A 22,119-nucleotide genomic window follows, 5' to 3' on the forward strand; every position below is an offset into this window, starting at 1 on the left:
GGTTGGCCTTGGCCCGCTACCTCACTTCCAAGTAATTCTTCACTCCCACTAGCAGCAATATTTTAAACAAATATCTCAAAAAACCTGCAACTAAAAGAGATAATTTTTTTGCTAACCCAGCATTCCTACATTCAGAGCATCAGCCTACAAGAAGAGAGTCTGAACCTCTGCCTAAAGTTGGCACTTATTTGCCATGACAGAGTAGAGCTTTTTTACACCCTGCTCTAGCCATAAGACAACTATAACCTGCTCTTCACAAATTCCTGCTCCACGCTTATCCCAGGAGACAGAGACTGTTGTTCTTCATCAATAAGTGGGTTTCCAGAGAGCAGTTATGCACTCTTGCAGCTGCATGGACTGAGAAGGTGAGCCCTGAGAGCATATCAAGCTGAACAGAAAGGACAGTGGATCTCCAGAGCAAGTGGGCAGAGGGTGATGTGTGTGCATTAGGAGAACTGTTTATTTTGAGAGCATAGATCAGCAGCATTATCCAGAGCTTTACACAAGCTCAGAGCATGGTGCATCTTGACTGGGCCAGGGTCAGGGAACTGCTGTTTATGAGCCCTCTAAAAAATGGACATCTGAATATTTGCTCTGATTTCTGTAACTCCACATGTGGGTGTGCTGGAGACATACCATGAGAGGGAGCAGGACACCGGAGCCGGACAGCACTCCTCTCCAGCCATCCTGATAATCACTTGCTAAACACCATCCAGTTGTTGCATAGAGGAATGTCAAATAGCAGCTTTCTCTAGAGAATTTTTACAGGCCAAAATGAAGGGATAGGAGCTGCCCACGTCAGCTTGGCTTTTGGTCCACTCTGTATAAACACAAAACTATTTCCCTCAGTAAATAAGTGCAAGACTGACAGACCCCTTGGTGCTCTGTGTTGAAACAGATTTTTCCACTCTGCATTTGCTCATAAAAACAAGACGATGAAAAGCAACGTGGCCACAGATGTTGATGGGAACAGACTTGCTGATGTTGCTCCTCTGAGCACCCTGCTTCTGGAACAGCTCAGTCCTTACCTGGCCAGAGGAGTTGTCTCCTCAGCCAGCACATGGGCTGAGCATCACTCTCCCTCAATACACCATGTGGTTATCTCCCCTTCCTGCTGTACTTCCATTTCCATTTCTACTTCTCCACACCTCTGCGGAGAAATCACAGATTGGGAAAAATTCTGGAAGAGAAACAGTGGGTTTGGTCATAATGATCCTTACAGCAGCAGGCTAGACCAGATGAACTGCAGATGTCCCTTACCCTACTGGAGAAGTTTTGGAGCATCATCTGGTTTTGACACTGTCTTCCATAATATCCTCATAGACAAGTTAATGAAGAATGGGCTAGATAAGTGGACAGCAAGTTGGACTGAAAACTGGATGAATGGTTGGGCTCAAAGGATTGTAATCAGTGGCACAAATTCCAGCTAGAGACCAGTCATTAGTGGTGTAATCCAGGGATTATACTGGGGCCAAAACTGTTTAACATCTTAATTAATGACCAGGGTGATGGGGTAGAGTGCAAATTTGGCAAAGATACAAAACCAGGAGTAGTGTCTGATGCACCAGAGGGTTGTGCTGCCATTCAGAGGGTTCTCAACAGGCTGGAAAAATGGGCTGAGAAGAACACCATGAAGTTCAACAAGCCCTCCAACTTGGGAGGAACAATTCCATGCACCAGTACATGCTGGAAGGCCACCCAGCTGGAAAGTAGCTTGGTAGAAAAGACCCTGGGGGTCCTGATGGACACCAGGTTGACCATGGTGCAGCAATGTGCCTTTGCAGCAAGGAAAGTCAACAGCCCCCTTGGCTGCATTAGGACGAGCTTTGTCAGCAGGTCAAGGGAGGTAATCCTTCCCTTTTACTCAGCACTGGTGAGACACATCTAGGGTGTAGTGTCCAGTTTTGGGGTCCCTGGTACAGGAGAGACAGGGACATACCAAGCAAGTCCTGCAAAGGGCCATAAAGATGGTCAAGGGATTGGAGCATCTGTCATACAAGCAGAGGCTGAGAGAGCTGGGACTGTTCAGCCTGCAGAAGTGAAGGCTCAGGGAGATCTTATCCATGTGTACAAAAGTCTGATAGGGGAAAGAAGGCAGGCCAGAATTTTCTCAGTGGTGCCCAGTGACAGGAACTCAGTTCCTGGGGGTGATTTCCCCACTAATGAGGGAAGACAAGGAGCCCACAAACATTGGCTACATTTCACACATCCACAGCCCAACCAAGCAAAGGCAGACCAGGACTTGCGTTTTAGCAATCTGCAGAGCTCCATATGTGGATTTAGGTCATGTTAAACCACCTGTTGGAGTCCAAGAGCTGATGCACCTCCCTGCCCAGACCTAATCTCTGCAGTGCAACCTGAGCTGAGGAATACAGGTAAAACCAACAGTATAAAGGCAATCTGCTACTGAGTGGTTTTAAATGCACCTCTTGAAGGCCACTGAGCCTTGAGAGGGGTGTGGAGACAGAGCGTGTGAAGCTGGATTACAGCCATTAGAGTCTTTTCTGGCAGAGCTGACTAGTTCAAGCACTGCACCCAGCTAACGCAGCTAACACACTCAGGGATCATTCGGAAATTCCTCTGGGACAGCTCAGGTACTAAGTCTGGTTGGGATCCAACCAGCAACCCTCTTCTGACCATGTCAACCACTGGGGCCAGTCCAAGGGGCGTTCACAGAGCACAGGAGGCAGAAGAAACACATCAACCAGCTTCACTAGCAGAGACCTGATGAGTTGAGCCATAGATTCAGCCCTCTCAAATCACACAGGACTTAGCTGCCAGACACCAACCCCAGCTGCCTTACCCTCAGCACCAAGTGGTCTTCACACGCACCTAAAATTAAGAGGCAACTCACTCGTTACCTGTAAATGTTACCTGCATGCTCAGTTTGCACATCGCATGCTTGTCCAGAGCTCACCCAGAGCTGGTGGCCCACTCCCAGGCAGATAGTACACAACAGCTACATGACAGGCACATGGCACATCTTGATCCTTTTGACAAGGAATGGCTTCTGCTGTTTTAGTCTTCCCACCTTGAATTCCAAAGCCCAAAAGACAGGAATAGATACCTATGACCTTGAGTGCCCAGACCTGGAGGTTAGCAATGGACACTTGACTTGGCATGGACTGAATTATACCTGGGAGCTTTTCTATCATTCCCACCCTTCTGCACCAGTCCTGTAGGGTATCTCAGTCCTCATGCAACAAGGAGTGCTTTGGCCATCTAAGCTGTGGGCATTCCTGCACCTGACTCCAACATGCAATCTGGGATCTGGCCCAGACCTTTTCAGAATTGTTGGAAATTTAGGGATTCCCTAAGGCACTTGCTGCAGCAGTTAAACCATCCCCACAGTTAGCTGCACCTATGATCCCGTGAACCTGTCACGTGGTAGTGGACATCATCACTGCTCTGTCTCTAGTTCACAGAGCAGGCTGCTGCCAGGGACCTCATTCCCACGTAGACACCAGCAGACTGTGATCCTGTTACTTATTAACCCGCTCTGATAATCTGAACAAAGCATTGCTCCAAGACATCCATCATGGGCCTGAGAGCCAGCGGCTTTTTTTGTCAATTCCCCTCCAACGTGTCAACAACCCCATTAAAGGGGGTTTTGGATGGGGTGGTCCTGAATCTGGTTCCCTGGAGGAATGAGCCACCCCACCACTCCGCAGATGGAGGCAGCACAGCCTGACAGCAAATCCTGCCTGTCCCTTGCACTGCATCCCTGTCACAGAGAGCAGTAAAGATGTTGTTTTAAAGCCAGCCCTGAGCATCCCTGAAACATCAGAAATGTGAAGTCCAAAACTCAACCCAATCAGATTCCCTATGAGAATCTGCCATCCAAATTACCCAATGTATTTCCCTTCTTTTGAGATGCAAGGATTCATTTTACCAGTGAGAAAGCCAAGGCAGCCCAAGGAGAAATTAACAGTAACGGGAAAAAATTTTAGTGCACTGAAGTGAAGTAGCTTCCCCTGCAAAATTTCATGTAACACGTACTGCTGGGTGCAAAGTCAATGGACATCAGCGTCTGGCTCACTCACAATGGCTGGTACCTGTTTGATTAGAGGAAGCCTTGCTTATGCAGCAATGTTAAACTAACAACCACTATCAGATACCCTACTCTTAGGGGGGAAAAAAATTCCAGTCTCCTGTTAAAAACATGTCCATCAAAAGAGAGGCACCCTGGGAATGAACACAGTGAGAATAACATCACTCCGGTTCACGTAGATGCTGAGGCTGTTTCCACTGGAGGAAGCAAAGTCATAAAGCTAGATGGCTTCTGGTTCAACAATGAACCATTCACTCCAGCACTTGAGTGAAGTTACAGGGTTGCTTCTCTAAGCGACCACTGTAAAAGAGTCCTAAAGTGAATTAAACTGTGGTTTAAATTAGCCTGACAGGTTCCTTAAGTTCACTAGCTTTTTCTCTGTCCTTTCTCCTATAAATCACTCTCTCAGGACTTCCCTCTCCAGCCTCTTCTCTGCCTTTCACAGTGATTTCACAGCCTTATAAACCTCTCAAATATGCCACACTTCTGTTATTCCAGATTCCTTCAGTGAGCCAGGGAGGCCAGGTTAAAAAAAAAAAAAAAAAAAAAGAGAGAGAGAAAGAAAAATACCCCTTGAATTTCTCAAATAGCTGATAAAAAGCAATTAAACAATGGAAGGTCACCAGGTCCTTCGTTCTGGTGTGTTAACAGAATAGTGATTCCATAAACTACCCAGAAACAGGAAAACTCAACAGGCTGCTGAACACAACACACTGTGTTGCACACTCCCATGTCAGTGTTGTGAGAGGGAAGGATGCTGAGCTGTCTTGGATAAGGAGAATAACACTGGAGAGGTTGAGCTCAGGTATACCGAGTGTGTGCTTTGAAGCATGGAGTCCTTTTAAGTGGTGGAGGAGGAGAAAGGACAGAGTTAAAGGAGAGTTAGTTTAAAAAAAAAAAATTAAAAAAAAAGCAGCAGGGAAGAGGACATTTGGAGAGGCTGTTGGCAAGAGACCAAGGACAGAGCAAGAGGAAAGGTGGAGAATTCAAGAGGGAACCTTCTTAATATTCACTTGGAGCTCACCAAGTGGGAGGAGAAACAAACTAATTAGTAATATCAGGACAGGAGCCATGCTAGCCTATATAAGCTGGTGGGGCATTTTCTTTTTCCCACTTTCTTAGCCCTGCTTTCCTTTTGTCCCGGTCACCAAAGCAACAGCTACCCCTGAACTCATCAGAGAGGTAAGAGCACTCTGTTCCTTCCTTTTAATGCACAGCAATAAACATGCACCCTGTTACTGACTTAATGACTTACCTGGATCTCCCTTCTCCCTCAAAATACCTAATAAACAGTATTTGAACAGTCCTCCTGAGTGAGAGCAGCTAAGGCTCAAGAGGAGCACAGAGGTTATTGAATGTCACAAGAATTTCCATTATTGACAATTTTCTAGCAGGGTGAGGATTTATTAGTACTGCTTAGCCCAGTTGGCTGAACCTCTCAGAAAATAAATAAATAAATAAATGGAACTCTTTAACATCTCCTTTCACTGCCTTTCTATTCTGCAAAATGAAAAACGCTGAGATAGTAATAATACACAGTTAATGTGATAGTGTCTCTGGATTTCTCTGTCCCCAAGAGACAGATCTCTGATAATTGAATTGTGAATGGGCTTAATGAATATTTGAATTTTAGGGATAAGCTTTCTTTTGAACTAATGCTTTGAAATGTATCTTCTATGGGAAAACCTGAAATGTTTTTTCAGTGAGGGTCAAGTGCGTTATAATCGCTCTGTTTTGGGAAGTGTACTTGTGCGTGCGTGTGTTCCTATACATAACACAGCACTATACTTATCCAGATTTACTAAACCCCTGGTAACATTACACAGGCTGTGCTGAAATCAGAGTTGATGAGAATCTGGCCCTTTCCTCCTATTGTACTTGGATGCAGGAATTCCTCTAAAAACATGCTGCACCCAGAGCTGGCTGCCCGCACACTTCACAGCAACAATTCAGAGAATGCAAGATACAATGACTGTAATTGTGCAGTAGCAGCTCCTTGGACAAATACCACAGGGTAATTTAAATCCTCTTGATTTACAAAGTAACTCGAATTTTGTCAGGGAGAGAGGAAAATTCCAGAAAGAAGAGAAAGTACTGGATAACTTTGCTACATTTTCAGAGATAAAAGCCCAATGCCTAGCAACACAGGCACTAACTTGGAAATAACTATTGCCTGGGAATATTAAAACAGCCAATAAAAGCCTCCGTTCCTTTCCCTGCTGCAAGCACAGCACCACTCTTACCATGCATAACACATAATGAATGTGTGATCGGGCTTGTCTCCATTTCAGCACATGAATAAAAAAGTATTTGCAGGCCAGATGTTGCAGGAGTGCAGCACTGGCATGGAGTCTGCTTCACTGCAGCTTTAACGAGGCATTACTGAGATGCCGTAGGTATGGCGTGACATGGAAGAAGTGTACACAAGCGGAAGAGAAATTGATTTAGGGAGACATTAAGTTGCATAACATCAGTGCTTTGCTACAGGACATTTATTAACTCTGAAAAGATGATAAAAAAACAAGAGATTAGCTTCTTGGCCCTGTAATGATTTCATTGTCATGCAAAAAAAACATCCTTTTTTTCCTTTTCTATTCTCACGGGTTCCGTTTCACAGCTGATACAAAAGTATTTAGATACTTCTAGCTGCAAAACTCCTCTTTGCTTATGTGAGCATCCTTAGTGAGGATGACAGAGAGGTATTATCCAACAGCACAAAGATATCTAGGCACAGGGAGGCAGCAAACATCTGGAACCACTTGGAAAAAGCCATAGTGCCCCAAATCTAGCTCTCACTTTCCTTGGTACACCATGGGAAAATAGTTTTAAACAATTCCTCTGCACTTGCAGCAGAGCACAAATCAGCACTTGCATCACGGAGATGAAAATCACATTCAGACTCTCTCTGCCTGGGTCCTGTTGCTGCTGCTGTATCACACCAGTTACACACCAGCACTGGGAGCCCACACTGCATTTCCTACCAAATGCATGTCTGAAGCACCTCTCTATGAGGTCAGACGGTGCACTTCAAGCTGTGTGCCTGAGAGCAGGACTTACACAGTCTTCAGTTAAGAATCTGAGATAAAGAAATACTTTCTCAGACTGATAGAAATAAGGAATTTTTTTTTTTTAAAATCCTGCCCCCTCTAGAAGCCAAGCAGTCTGTTCCAGAAGAATAGTCCTTTCACAATTATTTCCATTTTCCTCCTTTATCCACTAAGAAAAAAAGCCCACTTTGACTCAAAACTGCATGCTAACTTAACTTCAGGCAATTCCCATCAGAACATGCACGCTTCAGCTTGAATTAAAATTCAATCACTATCTTAAAATTCTCTGAACATCTCCATGTATTCTGTCCTTTCTTAAAATGGCTGCTATGACCTACCTCCCCAAACAAGGTAATGTGTTAGCAGATCTTTAATCTGAGCAAATATGGCAGCTATTGTTTTTCACAATGCTAAAAACTATTAAAATTGCCCAAAAAATTCTCTGCTGGTGCCGGTTTCCAAGGGCTCTGCTGGCGCCAGTTCTCTGCTCCTTTATACTTTCTTTGGACAGCTCAGCAGAAGCAGTGCATGTCCTCCACGGTCTGTTTTTCTGGACAGATGGGACAAGCCCCAGGGCTGTGGTGAAGCAAACCATTGCACACAGGAGGCAGCCCTCACACAGCGCCTGGGGTGTGATCTGGGGTGGTGGTGAAGCCAGAGGGGCTGCATCTGGGTCTTTATGGTGTCATGAAGACCCCACCTGAAACTAAGAGTGCTCTTAGCCTACCCATTACATACCAGGCTGCTCTGCAGATGATGGAGGTGTTTTGTAATGATTTCCTTCCCCTTTAGCATATATAAGCTGATAGGAAAGATGAACCGAAGTTCATGCATTTCCTCCCTAGAGGCACGTGGACAGGGACGTAATGAACATGAGTTTGACCACTGGCCAGGAGGTACCCGTGATCACTCCCTCAAGCACTCCAATTTTGAATATTCTGGAAGAACAGGTATGCAGGGCATTGACGCAGCCTTCATCAGGGGTGAAGTTCAAGCCAGGTTGGTGGAAGTGACTCACCTGGTCACCTGGTCTTTTTGCCATGCCAAATGCATCGAGCTGACTTCGTTTCTGCCCATGAAAACCCAGAGCAAAGGAGTTCTCCAGACTTGCACAGTGCAGTACTGCCTCGCACAGCTGCCGTGCCAGCAGCACAGCCCATGCAGTGCCAAATAGCATCAAGAGCAGATAAAAGTTTTCACATCTCACAGGGACTTAGAGCATGTAATTATTATATATCCCAGGGTAAAAATTACCTTGCACAAGAAAGAAGAAAGACTCCACTCAGGTACTCACCAGGGGAGAAGTCCTTTCCTGTTCATTCTGGTCCTGATTCAGCAAAACACTGAATTCCCATTGTTTCACTGGGAAGTTAAGTAAGTACACACTTAAGCTCCTTCATATGGCAAAGCAACCCAAAGCTTTGATGAATTATATCTTCCAGTTTGACCAGTTTTCTTCTCCAACAGGTAAGTGGGCCAGACAGTGACTGACACTTCTTCACATGCACTGCAAAACTGCACATCCCACCCTGCAAAACATCTCCAGACTCTTGCGGTGCAAACAGCTCCTCACTCAGTGTGCAGGGAAACGTATGGGGCATGTTACCACAGGACACATAACATCACTCTGCAAATGCAAATGCAACAGCCCTTGACTTTATGGATTAGCAACAGGGAAAGCTTAAGTTACATAAAGAGGAAGATTCTTTAAATTGAAAATGTAAATGCACTTTCACCAAATGAAGAGCATTTATCTTTTCTGGAAATTTTGATTTAAGTGGAAGTGCATCCAATTCACTTATTCTATTATTTCAGAATAAAATATGAGAAAAGCGAAGGTTAATGAATCAAGGTAATGAATTATAACTGAGCCAGGAAAAAGCCTTCCAGCACTGAGACACCATCCCTAGCAACACTCTCATCTTTTTCTTCCTTCTCTAGTTAAGCTCCTTGTCCTTGTGTCCTACACAAAGTCAAATTCAACACTCTTCTACTTACTGGTCCTGTCTTCAGTCTCTTTCATGTGGAACCTATCTTTGCATTAGCAGGGCCCTTCCAGGAGGCAGAAAATGTCTATTTATTACTTGTGCAAATATTTACTGCTTCCTGAACTGTCACCATCAGCCTTCCAATAACATACAGTAAGAAACTGGCCAGGATGTACATTAACCAGCCATTCCTCTATACAGACTCAGAGCTGCTTAACTATATGTCTGGGTCTGCAAGTGTAATGCCCAGAGGTAAGGCTGCTTTAACTTACTCAGCACCTGTATTTCTGAAGTATGAATTCTTTCCCCAGCTGCCAAGAAGGCTTTTACTGAAGTTGCAAGTGAGTCAAGGACTAACTCCAATAATCACGTGCTTGTATAATTTTATTTAGACCATTAACTCACAACCTAAATTCTTTACTTATTGTACAAGCTGTTAGTCACCAGTGAGAACTGAAGCGGCTCTGGTTCTGTATTCACTCAATAATGTACCTGGACTTGTGTTTTCTTTGTCTTGACAATTACCAGGAATTAGTCCTACTATTCAGGAAACTGAGCACACTCCAGGGAAAGGTTTGGCTATTTTAATTTGCTGACCTAATATCAAGAATTGGCCCTTAAAAAAATAATAAATTGGCTATAAAACATTGTTTTTAAAATTCAGTGTTTACAGTTATATGTAAGTCTCTGATCCATGTGCCTGAATGAAGCTGTCTAGAGCAGTATGAGGTGACAAAGTGTATTCCGGCAGCTCCTAATTCAAAGGTCTCCCATAGCAGACCCCGTTTCTGCCAGCCCTCTGTGGATGCCCCAAACACCTTATTTAGGCCTAAATACCTCTGTTTGGTCTATAACTCTCGCCTACCTTATTTATGTCTTGATACAGTGCCTGTTAAATTTAACACGAGTCTTTTCATTAGTCCCTGAGGGTTTCTTAATACAGGTCCCAATATGTGGTCACCAATCATGTCCTATGTTGAAGAGCAAAGGCCAGTGCAGACCACCTAACACCTTGTTGGGCAGCTGGCAGATAGAAGGAGGCAACATGACTGAGGCAGAATGGAAAGCAAGCACTCTGAATTTAGCCTTTAATCTCTTTCTTAAATTGGCACTGAGTATTTCTAAAGATGGGACAGCTAAAAGTAAAATTCTGTAGACAAAAAAAAAAAAGTATGTAAATAATGGAGTAAGACACCATGAACAACCCTCAAGCGAAGCCCTTGCTCACAAGAAAGCCTGAACAGATCCCAATAAGTGACAGTACAGAGACCTATAAACCTAAATTTAGGTACCTATGATTGATGGCTGATGGATAAATTCAAACTGGAAATACAGATTAAGCAGCAGGGGAAACCTAATCATTGAAGCACCTTCCTAGATTGTGGTTCAACTTCTACCAACTTCTGACTTGAGCTTCTATCAAGCTGAATCTTGAGGTAGGCTTTAACTCCTGTGAATCTGCTGTCTTGCTCTTCTTGAACTCACCCTTTAAATCAAGAGCTGTTTGATTTCTAGAAAACATGGTATAGCTGAGCCTGGTGTTAAAATCAGCTGAAATACCCCTATGACACAAGGCTCAGCGGTTCCTTCTGGTATTCACATCTACGACTGCATGAAAGTCTGGAAGGACAGTGCAGGGTCCCAGGAGCACATGAAGAGAGAATGTGCTCATGGAAACATGAGAATCAGGTGTTCAGAGTAAGGATTTTCCTCTTTCTGGCTCCAAAATAACACGTAGTGAGCAATAGTACATGGCAGAGAATATAAACAGGGATCAGTAAGAGCTATTGTAATGAACTGTCTTTTTTTTTTCCCCTTGAATTTTACCAAAGTGTCAGAACATCAACATGGAAAACAGTGTTGATATGAAGATAGAAACCAAGGGGGAAAGAAAGTCAGCAAAGCCAAATCCACTAAGCAAAGCTGGGAAGAGGGTCTGCAGAGCTGTTGGGTACATCACTGGAGACATGAAGGAATTTGGAGCCTGGCTAAAAGGTAAAGCTACTTTATCATGACTAATTAGGGGATTCCAAAGAAAAATTACATCAAAGGAGTAATAACTAACTTCTCAGTAATGTGATTCAAGTTGGAGTAGTACAGAAACTTATCTCTGCCCTGATTTATTTACGTTTCGTAAGGAAAAAAACTCAGCTTTGTGCTGAGATCCACATACTGCTTAAATCTTGAGGATGACTGAGATGACATTTACCTCCCAACATGCCATGTACAAAGTGAATTTAGTCCCACAGAACATAGCCCAGGATGGTTATTCTGTGCTCTGCCATTCTTCATAGCATTCTCTGTCCTTTCAGCTGAGCAGTTTCTGTCAAGCCTAATGCCACTGTGAAGTTAAATTACACACAGGTAGATATGTTTTGTCCCCATAATAAATCAGCAACAGGATACATACATGATTTGCCATCTGAGGCACAGACATCATAAATTAGCCGGTTCATATGAAACCAGTCCAGGGTACTTTATAACAGGGGACTCTGGGAACCACACTGTTCATGTCAGCTTTCCAGCTGTAAGACTTCACTATAGACCATAATAAATCCCAGTCAGGTTTTACAGTCTTGTTGATTCATTGTTCCAGCCCTGCTGCCAAGTTCCACTGCCAAAACTCTTCCTGAGTTTCAAAAAAAAATCCCAAGTCAGTATCATCTGCATATTTGGGGGTTTGCTTTTTTATTATTATTATTTAATTTGACCTCTTCTAGATAAACCTCTCATGATCCAGTTTATTGACTGGGTGCTGCGTGGGATATCCCAGGTGATGTTTGTCAACAATCCCCTCAGTGGGCTTGTCGTGGTTGCTGGCTTCCTAGTGCAGAACCCTTGGTGGACACTCACAGGCTGTTTAGGAACAGTTGTCTCAACTTTTGCAGCACTTATTCTGGGTCAGGACAGGTAAGTCCATCCTTTTCCCCTCCAAAACCAGACTGTCACTTTAATGCTGACTTATGCGTTAAACAAACGCCATCTATGAAAACATATATCTAGCCTTCACTGGCTACGTATCTGGTCTGGTGGGACCAGACAGATCTTCCCACCACCTGCATGTGGTCCAAAGGGACACTGGACATAACTGCAGAAGGGGTAGTGGCTCAGAGGACATGGGACTCAAGCATGTGAAGTTGAAGGTTGATGCATAACCCTTGGCAGATCGTCATCACACACAGTCGTGACTGCATAGGGAGGGAGGTGGTGATGTGAGCAAAGCACCCACAGGGGAGATTTCAAGGTGGTTGTTTCCTTCACACAGATCAGCCGTAGCAGCAGGCCTGTACGGGTATAACGGGGTCTTGGTGGGATTGCTCATGGCCGTCTTCTCTGCTAAGGGAGACTACCATTGGTGGCTTCTACTGCCGGTAACACTGGTGTCCATGACATGGTAAGTCAGATGGCTCCTCTGCTTCTCATTCCTGTCCCAATGTCCCCACACTGAGACTGAGCCGTTGTATTTTTATGCACTATATAGACTACAATGGGAAAGAAACACAATTGGCACATATGTGCTACTAATTCTGTATCCCTATTTGCACTTTTAAACTCAAATGTAATCCCAAAACAAATAAAATACCCACACAATCACAAATAAACCCGATGGGGGAAAGGAAAGTTGATGGTTGATCATATGTAATTCAATGACCTAAATGTTAACCATATTGCTGTGATGCGTCAATTCATTTTTGTCTCAAGAGGAACATTATATTCACCGTTCCCTACCACCATCAACCACAACTGTTTCATCAATTTAAGCTATCTTATAAAAATGTCAAGAAAATTTACCTCTCTAGGCACAGAAGCTGTTCAGTGGTCCCAAGACATGATGGTTGATGCTAATGAAAACAAATAACTAATAATACTTTACTCATATATATGACAGGTATTTGGACATATGTATTCTGCTAGGTATTTGGACAGCAAAAATTTTGAAAGCTGGTCTTTGGCCCCCAAATGTCTAGTTGGAGATTGCTAAACCACACATATCATCTGTCTGCCTGGAGTTCATGTGGTGTTATAGTCACTTTAATAAGCAGACCTTTGATATTAGCCTCTTCTTCTAATGACCTTGATCCACAAGCTTGAACAAGGACACACAGCCTTCTTCACTGTTCATTCAGACCTGACACGAGTGTCCTAAATTCAATTCACTTCGAGTGCTAAAAGAAAAAAGTAAACATTGAGACTGAGCTGGGAAGTAATCTCATTAAATCACTGGATCCTCCACATGAGAGGAGGATCTTGCCTGCTTCATGGTCACCAAGTTCACCCACATATATTGCATACCACAACGGGAATCTGTGCCTTGCTAACTGTCCTGGGAAGGGTAAGAGGTTTACTGAGTGACCCTAGCATACCTCTGATTTTATCAGAAAGACTGAGGAAATTAAACAGCTTTTTATAAAAAATAGTGAATTTCCTGCAGTTGGGGGTTTTTTTGTTGGGTTTGGGTATTTTTCCTAGCTGTCAAGCTCCTAGTGAGATCATTTTACTCTTCTTTCAGCCCTGTTTTCACCAGCTCTTTAAGCTCAGTATTCTGTAAGTGGGATCTGCCTGTTTTCACCTTGCCTTTCAACTTGGCCTTGACCTTCTATCTGGCTGCATCAGGACACCATAACCTCTTCTTCCCGACAACTGTCATTCAGCCTGCAACAGTAACACCAAACATCACCTGGGCAGATGCTGAAATGCCAATGGTAGGATATCTTAAAGACAACAGCCTTCTCCACTTACAAAGAAAACCAGTACAGAACCATATTTTCTTCATTTATGTTACTGCATTATGGCCTGGCAATACAAAATTGCATTTATAACATAGCTATTATTCAAAAGGTAAAGGTTTACTCTAGGAATTGACTTTTTTGAGAGCCTGAAAATGAGAATCTCTTTGGCATCTTTCATTTGCAGTTGGATCTAAATGTATATATTATAATCTTCAAAGAGTCTCTAGAATCTAATCACCCATCACTGTGCATATACTGATCAGTGACCCACAGCTAAGGTTGTGCTGAGACTACCAGTTCACTCACTGATTCATTTTTTCCATGTACAGAGTGCTGCATTTTTAAAATTGCATCTTTCTGATTAGAAATGAGCAAGTAGATACTACTATGGAAGAATGGTTACAAACTTGAGTGCAGGCACATGTTCAGATATTTTTAGTTGATATTCAGGTGGGACCTTTCCAAATAAACATTTTATTCTCCTGCATAGCGCCATAAAAATATAGATACTAGAGTAATATCTTTCCCCTAAGGCTCAGAGGATTATTTTGATGTCGACATGAACTTGAGCAAGAAAAATAGATCTAAAAAAAAAAAATACAAAGCAAATAACAAATTGTCTTTTTGTTTGTTTGTTTTGTTTTTCTTTTTTTTAATTCCTGCAGCTCCTGCAATCCATTCCAGTTGGGGTGGGTCAGGTTTATGGCTGTGATAACCCCTGGACTGGAGGAATTTTTCTGATTGCTTTATTTATCTCTTCTCCGCTCATTTGTCTGCATGCGGCAATTGGATCAGCAGTGGGGATGTTGGCAGGTAAGGAATTGACTTGTGTCACAGATTTATATGAAAGCATGGAGAATAAAAGAGGGACTGCAGTGAATGGAGCACTTACAGTCACAAATGTTTTTTCCATTGGAGAATGACTGCTTGAAAAAAAATATACATACACTTCTGTTTCAAGAATTCATTTGATTGACCTCCCTATTCTCTTACCTCATTTTATGATGGTGGAAATCTTCAGAAGAAAGAAACGTATTTTTGAATGAAATGATTTTTTATCATGAAATACTTCATTTCTAGATATATTCTGATGGGTTTAAGAGCAGCTTAATAAAAGTCATAGCCATCAGTCTGAATGTGCAGGCCTCAGGGATGCATTTAAGGTTCATACGTATGCTCATTCACTCATATATCTTTTGCTGAAATCGCATGGCTAAATTCAGCTCAGCAGCATGAAGCAAATTCTGCTGTGATCGTATTAGATTAAAGTGGCTTTAGTCTTAGACCGTAGTAACACAACTGCAAGTAGGAACTCTGTGTATGTATATGAAACAGAAAAGTAGAAAGCTGGATTCATGCCCTTTCTTAGCTGCTTTTATCTCTCTGGCCAAAGAATGATGCATCTTTGACTTATTTTCCAGCACTGAGCTTAGCAACACCTTTCAGCAAAATCTACGCTGGCTTGTGGGGCTACAACAGCTCCCTCTCATGCATTGCAATCGGAGGCATGTTCTACGCTTTCACCTGGCAGACACATTTGCTGGCAATTGCCTGTGGTACGTACCCTACAGACTTTCATTACTGTCCCGTTCCCTTTTGAAGTGAGACAAGTTGCATTTATACCGGAGGTGGGCTGAAGCCAGATGGCCACCTCTAGACAGGCAGATGGACTTTGGCTGGACTGACGAATGATTGAGGCGGATGTTGGAGCCATTGCTCTAACACAGCCTGACAAAATAAAAGCAGTGCTTTCACTTTCAGCCAAGAGTTGTGTTCAAAACAAGAGATGTGATCAGTGGACACTGATTAACTAAGGTCTTTGAAATTAGATGCTTAGTTTTGAGGCATTAATTTTGTTTGTTCAACAGTGCTGGATGAATCGTATTGTTTTTCATATGCTTTTATCATACATACCAGCTCAAATTCTTTCTTCGCAGAAGCACATATCTAAACTTTGAGAAAACTGGAGCTCAAGATCAGTCCACAGATGTATTAGTACAGTTTCCCCAGTCTACTGAAATGGATACCAAAGGCATGAGCTAGGCAACACAAAATGATTGAAGAATTATTTATAAGGCAATTCCATATGAAATTTCAATATCACAGTGAGCTGGGAGTGAAACTATTGCTCATTCAGTGCTCATATAAAAAAGATTTAGCTTTGTATCTCATTGACCCACCTTCTAGCCCTAGAGGCAGGAGAGATGGGGGTGGAAGGGTTATTTTCCTTTTTAACCCCATCCATCAAGCTACATAGTTTCCACGTCAGTGCATTTTTCAAAAGCCCCTGTTCCCATAGTCACATTTTTCATCACTCCAGTTTTTTTATTGTTTTGCCCTTTCCGTGAGCTCCAGGTTAGAGGGGACACAGTGCAAAGGAAAGAACTTTAAGAGGGGGCTGTCCAGGCATGGTCATAAACATGAGTGACCCAATGCAGTGAGAAATGTTTGTCCTTGCTGGTCTCCTCCATGAACAACTGAACTCATCAGGAACTACCTTTCATTTCCACAGCGCTCTTCAGTGCCTACCTGGGAGCAACATTGACTAACATGTTGTCTGTGGTAAGTAGTATACTAGCTTTATTTCCAACAACAGACTTGAACACTGTATATTATCCTGGCTTGTGGGATAAAACACCAAGACTCAGAGAACAGTTCAGCCAAAGGCAGAACTGGTTCGGGACAGGAGACATAAACTGTCCAGGGGGCTTGGTGTGGTTCCCACTGAAACAGGCCACTTAAAATCATCACCATTTTTCATTCTTGGAGCTTACATGAACTTCCACAGCTCAGCCCTCAGCACCTCTGAGATCATTCTATGTCTATACTTTGTGACTGAAGTGATTGAGAAAAAGGCCCTCTACATGTGTAAAGAAACTCCAAATTTTGTTTAATTGCCTTGCTCAAGTGCCAAAAAGTAGTCAGTACAACAGCCCAGGGAAAAGCTGAATGCTTCTGGTATCCACTCCTGTCTCATCTCCATCCAAGACCACGGCAGACGCTCAAAGAAAAGTCAGCCTTCTCACTAGAGCTGGTAGATGTTGTAAGTTATTGCACAATGTCAAACTCTCATTATGAAATCCTGGCCTCCCAGGGAGAGACTCCATGCAAAACCAATCCAAGACTTCCTTGAGAAAGCTTGTTCCAAACTGCCTGGCTCTCAGTTTTGTTCAAGGGCTGGGGGATCAAATGAAAGAAAGACACATATTAAACAGATGGTTTGTATTTTTCTTTGCAGTTTGGAGTGCCATCAGGAACCTGGTCTTTTTGTTTGTCTGCATTGACCTTCCTATTAATAACCACAAACAACTCTGCCATCTACAAGCTGCCACTCTCCAAAGTCACCTATCCAGAAGCCAACCGGGCTTATTACCTGAAGATGAAGAAGCATCAGAGGTCTTGCTGTGAGGTATAAACACCCAAGAAGAGAGATACTTTGTGGATTTTAAGGCAAGAGTGCAAGGTGTTTCCCCAGAAAGTGTGATTTTTGTGCTATAAAGTCGAAAGACCAAAAAAAATTGACAACTTCTGAGTGGAGAGACTTTTCCCACCACATTCTTTTTTTCTACCCTGATTAGATAGGACTGTGCTATGTTGGAAGGACCTTTCCCAAGACCAATCTGTAATGATTTAAAAGCACATATGTCTGAAAAGACACTTGAATTTTAAGCAGTGGGGATATGACATAGAAGTTGAAAAGAAAAATCTGTTTGTTAAATCCAAGTCACAGCAATCGGACATAAAGCAATAAATAGCAGAGCATCTCTCATCATCTGATGGGACTCCTAATTAATGGTTAAAACCAGCTTACAACAGTAATAGGATACATCTTAGAGAGCTTGATAGTAGCAGAGAAATGGAATAAAGAGTACCCTTTGCTAAGTAGAAAATAGGTGGTGAAGAATTCTACCTGGAGGATGTCTCAAGCCCAGTGGAGACAGATGTGCATTAGCATCATCACACACAAGATGGACACAGATAAACTGCAGGCAGCATTGCTAACACTTGCAAGACTTGTGGTAAAAATCACAATAATGGCAGGGAGGGAGTGTCTATCAGCCCCACCTTTTGGATGTTTTAGTTTGCACTAGGCTTTAATGTTTCATGAAAAAAATATTTTGAGCTTACCCAGTTGCAGGGAAAAGTCTGTAAACCAAAGGCCAAGGAAGAAAATGCCAGTGAAAAGAATCTTTTTCTTAAAAAAATAAAAAAATAAAATAAATAAATTTCATGATTTTATGTTAATCTCATGATTTTTCTTAATACTTGAACTTGGTCATGGGTTAGCAAAGCAGGGGATAGCAGCAGATTCATTGCTGTCCCTTTCCTATGCAGTAAAATGGCTCTGTTCAGTCTGCACACAAGTAGAATTAATTTGAACTGATCTTCTTGACTTCTCTCCCCACACTGTCCCCTTCAGCCCACAAATATCAAGTAGCAAAATGCTGCACTGTCCCAGCCCTGCTGCTGAAGTTGCTGCTCTGCCATTTCTCTCTGCTCCGCAATGGGAAGGAGATGGTTGGCGAGACTGATGGACATAGAAGAGCTCTGTGGCAGACCAGCCTTGGTGCCTCCTCTGCACAGGTTCCTGGGGTCTGCAGGTAGGGAAGGAGGAAGCTGACTTCACACCCAACAGCGCTGGTCACCTCAATGGGTGTTAACTCAGCCACCTTTCAGCTTGGCTCATCGAGATACTTCATCTCATGATGAAGCTGACATCTTCACCACAAATACTCCATATGATCAGGTCCTTCAGTTGGCTTTAGCTTACATGCAGTAATGTTGCTCCTGGGAAAGCAGATCGAAGCCTGTTCTTGTAGCAGAAGAAATAAAAAGTAGACTGTGACCAGTGCTACTCTGGATTTTTGAGATTGGGAAAAAATATATCTTTTTAAGAACATCAAAAAGATCTGAGTAAGAAATATTCGAGATTAACTGCTGGCAGTATTTTTTGGTGAAGCGATAGGTTTTCAGATATTTGACAGTATTTCTGTATGACTGACACTCCAGAGATCACTTGTAAAAATGTACCATTTCCTGTGTTTTACTTGGTAAATAACTACATAATCTGTGTGGAGTTAATTTTTCAAAGAAAATATTCATACATTTTTGAGTTTGGTATAAATTCTTCCCTATTTATCATCACTAAGGTCTTTCAAAGACAGGTTCTCTCTTGAATGAGTAGTCTAGAAGACATTGGAAAATAAAATTATTATATCAGTGTGTGGGGGATATTTAGGAAAATTCTAACTTCTGCTCTTTATACTTATGGCATTTTGGTGCACCAATACCTTCTTAAATGTGCAAGTGCAAAGTCTGCTTCCGTACAGGAGGTACGATCAGCCAAAGGTGCAATGTCGTGCCTGCAGAGCTGCAGGCAGAGCTGGAAACCTCCTCGAGACCAGATGAGGACTTGTTCCTAGGGGAGATGCTGGACAGGCCCCCAGATTGGGGTTAGATGAGGTCATGTTCTGTCCAGAGGATGCACCTCTCCATCTGTCAAACTGTGATGGAAAGGGATATCTTTTGCTGTCTGAACTGACATCTCCTCACCCAGGACCATGTGTGCCCCAGAGAGGCAAACCTACAAAGTCTAGCTTTCACTTTAATGTCAAAATCTGCACTCGAGTAAGAGTACACACTTTATGACCAGTGTAAATCAGCAGATTTCCTCCGACTAGTGCTATTTCAGCTTGCTGTTGCTGAGCAACAGGGACATTTTGGCAGTACCATAAAGAAACCATATGCATAGAACAGAAAAACAACAAAAGATGAGTGCCATGTCTCAGCCATTAAAAAGATTTTGCACATCATTCAGAATTAATTCTTCATTTTACGCTATCCAGAGAATTCATTCTTCCCATCACCCCATGCAAAATAACAGTTATTTGATAATTTGACATGTATATCAGTCAGAATATGCATAGCATGCTTTTTCCCATTATCGTTCATAACACGGTCTTTGCTAACAGAACCAATTTATCTTATTATTGAAAGTGTTCTTTTTTTCTTTCTTTACATCAAATAAATGCTATTCAAGTCACAGTTTTTTTCAAGCACTCTTTTTGCATTCTTGTTTCTAATCCACACATGGTATCAGACTCATATTTATGTTGGGCAGAAGTTTTGGGGTTCTTTCCTGGACTAGTTCCCTCTCAGTGTCAGCATAACATGGCAAAAGAGATGTCACTGCGTTTAACATTTCTAAAAAAAAAAATAAAATAAAATAAAAAAATTAAAACACAACACCAACCCACTTGAAAACATCTGCTTGAAATCAGATTTTATCCAAAACTCTTAACTCAAATCAATTGCCTCGCTGCCATTTCTTAAGCCACTTTCATTGCTTCTGTCTGATGTGAATAATCCTGTCCAAGACTCCCAGTTCCATGTCAAGCAACTGCCCGTTTCCACCATTTGACACTGGTGTGTCTCCTGTCCTCCAGTACTCTCTGCTGTGGTTCAGCTGCCCAGTAGCCCTGACTGCAGCCACACACCTCAGAGTCCTGCCTGGGGTTTGCTGTTGGACGAAAGGGAAGGGAAAGTGGAAATGACAACTTCAGATGAGAAATTGCAGGATGCTGAGCAAGGACCAGCAGATTTTTGTCAGCAGAGCTCTCCTCTCTCCCTTCCCAAAGCAGTTCTGCTTCTTCACAGATCCCAGGGCATGCTGAAAGCACCAGCAGCAGTACCAAAACACAGGCTACAGCCCTCATTTCCCCTTCCCCCAGCAAACCAGTATCTGGACAAGTGCAGAAGAGGCCAGTATTGATCCATGCAGTGAAGACCATAAACCCTTGATAATGCTGAACTGGGAGGAGAAAACGTTCAGCCCAGGTTACCTGAGCACCAGACCCAAGGGCTGGTTGCAGAAACAGGACCAAAAGCAAGAGGTATGAGTGCAGCACACTAGCATTTTAGATGCTTAAATCTGGGGACATGCAATAATACAATGTCCTTTATCTGATCCTCCAGGACTGTTGTGGGTTTTCTTTGGTTTTAACACGTTTTACATGAGATATAAACAGTATAAAGAATGCTAGTGTTGATAATTATCTAATCTTTTGAATCTTGATATTTAGTGTAAAGGGTAGAATTGGCACAGAATTTGGCCATAGCTAGGAAAAATTCACCTGCTAAGAAAGACGGTAGCCACAAGGAAGCAGGGCTGTGCGTTCAAAATAAATACTTGATTATTTTCCCCTCCCTCAAAGTCTAGGCATTGCAAAGGCCACTATAGCAAGTGAATTGTTAGACACAGATGAATGATGCTTTCTCTTTGTCTTGCCATGGAAACCTGCCTTCAGGTGGTAAGGCCTTTTTTATTACCAGCAGTTCAGCTTACTCCAGATTTTGAATGAGATGGGGAAACAGGGTAACTCTCAAAGCAAATACATCCCAATGACTTAAGACCCTCACTCTGCTTATTCTTAAAGGCACAGATAGATCAAGGTGCTTAGTTTCCCATGCATAGAAATGGGAAATGTTTAAACAGGAGTTGGAAGCCTTAATATTTCATAGCTGTGGGGCTTAGGTCCCCAAAGGCTACGTCCATGCTGATAAATGAAAAGGATCAGGTGCTGGCACACAGACACCCACCCAGCTTGACTGAGCACACACGCCCTGGCACAATCCCAGCCTTTGTCAACCAGCATCCCCCAGACAGGGTCTAGACACAGCTCAGCAAGAAGCATGGACCTCTCTTGGCTCCTCGGCACTTCCTACACCAATTAATATTTAAAGATGTTTCACTTGCAAAGGGGCTCTGACGGTCAAATTACCTGCCTTGAGGTTGAGCCCTCCTGACTTGCTATTGCATTTCAGTGCAAAGCAAAACAACTTTGCCGCATAACGTTCCTGCACTTTTCATCAGCGAGAACCCTTTCGTGCCCAACTGTTTGTAAACACAGTCTCCTGGTCTTGCACATGTTGGGGTTTAGCTCCTGCACTGCGGGGCTGCTGCCCACCCTGCCTCCAGCATTGGGGCCAAAGACACCCTTGGCACACACGAGGGCCAGACCACAGGAGACTGCAATGTTGAAGCCCTGCCCTTTGCCTGACAGAAGTACTTGTCTGGGGGTAGAAAGAGGAACAGAAATAGGGGCAATATTGGGCGCAAGGACAGCTCTTAAAAAAAGCAGATTTAATGCTGTCCCACCCTTTTAGGGGGAGAATTTTTGGGCCCCTCTCTTCAAAAAGGCCATTGAATGACTCGAGCGTGTCCAGAAAAGGGCAACGGAGCTGGTGCAGGGTCTGGAGCACAGGTGTGATGGGGAGCGGCTGAGGGAACTGGGGGGGTTTAG

General features: G+C 43.0%; 1 protein-coding gene across 1 annotated transcript; it reads left to right on the forward strand.

Annotated features, from left to right (window-relative positions):
• Positions 1-10,933: 10,933 nt before the first annotated feature.
• Positions 10,934-20,224, forward strand: LOC141918004 (urea transporter 2-like). Its single transcript, XM_074811906.1, has 8 exons — positions 10,934-11,081; positions 11,807-11,996; positions 12,352-12,480; positions 13,597-13,789; positions 14,482-14,629; positions 15,238-15,372; positions 16,329-16,378; positions 17,055-20,224. Exons 1-8 carry the CDS (start codon positions 10,934-10,936, stop codon positions 17,229-17,231), a joined length of 1,170 nt encoding a protein of 389 aa, XP_074668007.1. The 3' UTR covers positions 17,232-20,224.
• The last annotated feature ends 1,895 nt before the right edge of the window (positions 20,225-22,119 follow it).

This window comes from Strix aluco, chromosome Z (genome assembly GCF_031877795.1).
Source record: "Strix aluco isolate bStrAlu1 chromosome Z, bStrAlu1.hap1, whole genome shotgun sequence".
Classification (NCBI taxonomy): Eukaryota; Metazoa; Chordata; class Aves; order Strigiformes; family Strigidae; genus Strix; species Strix aluco.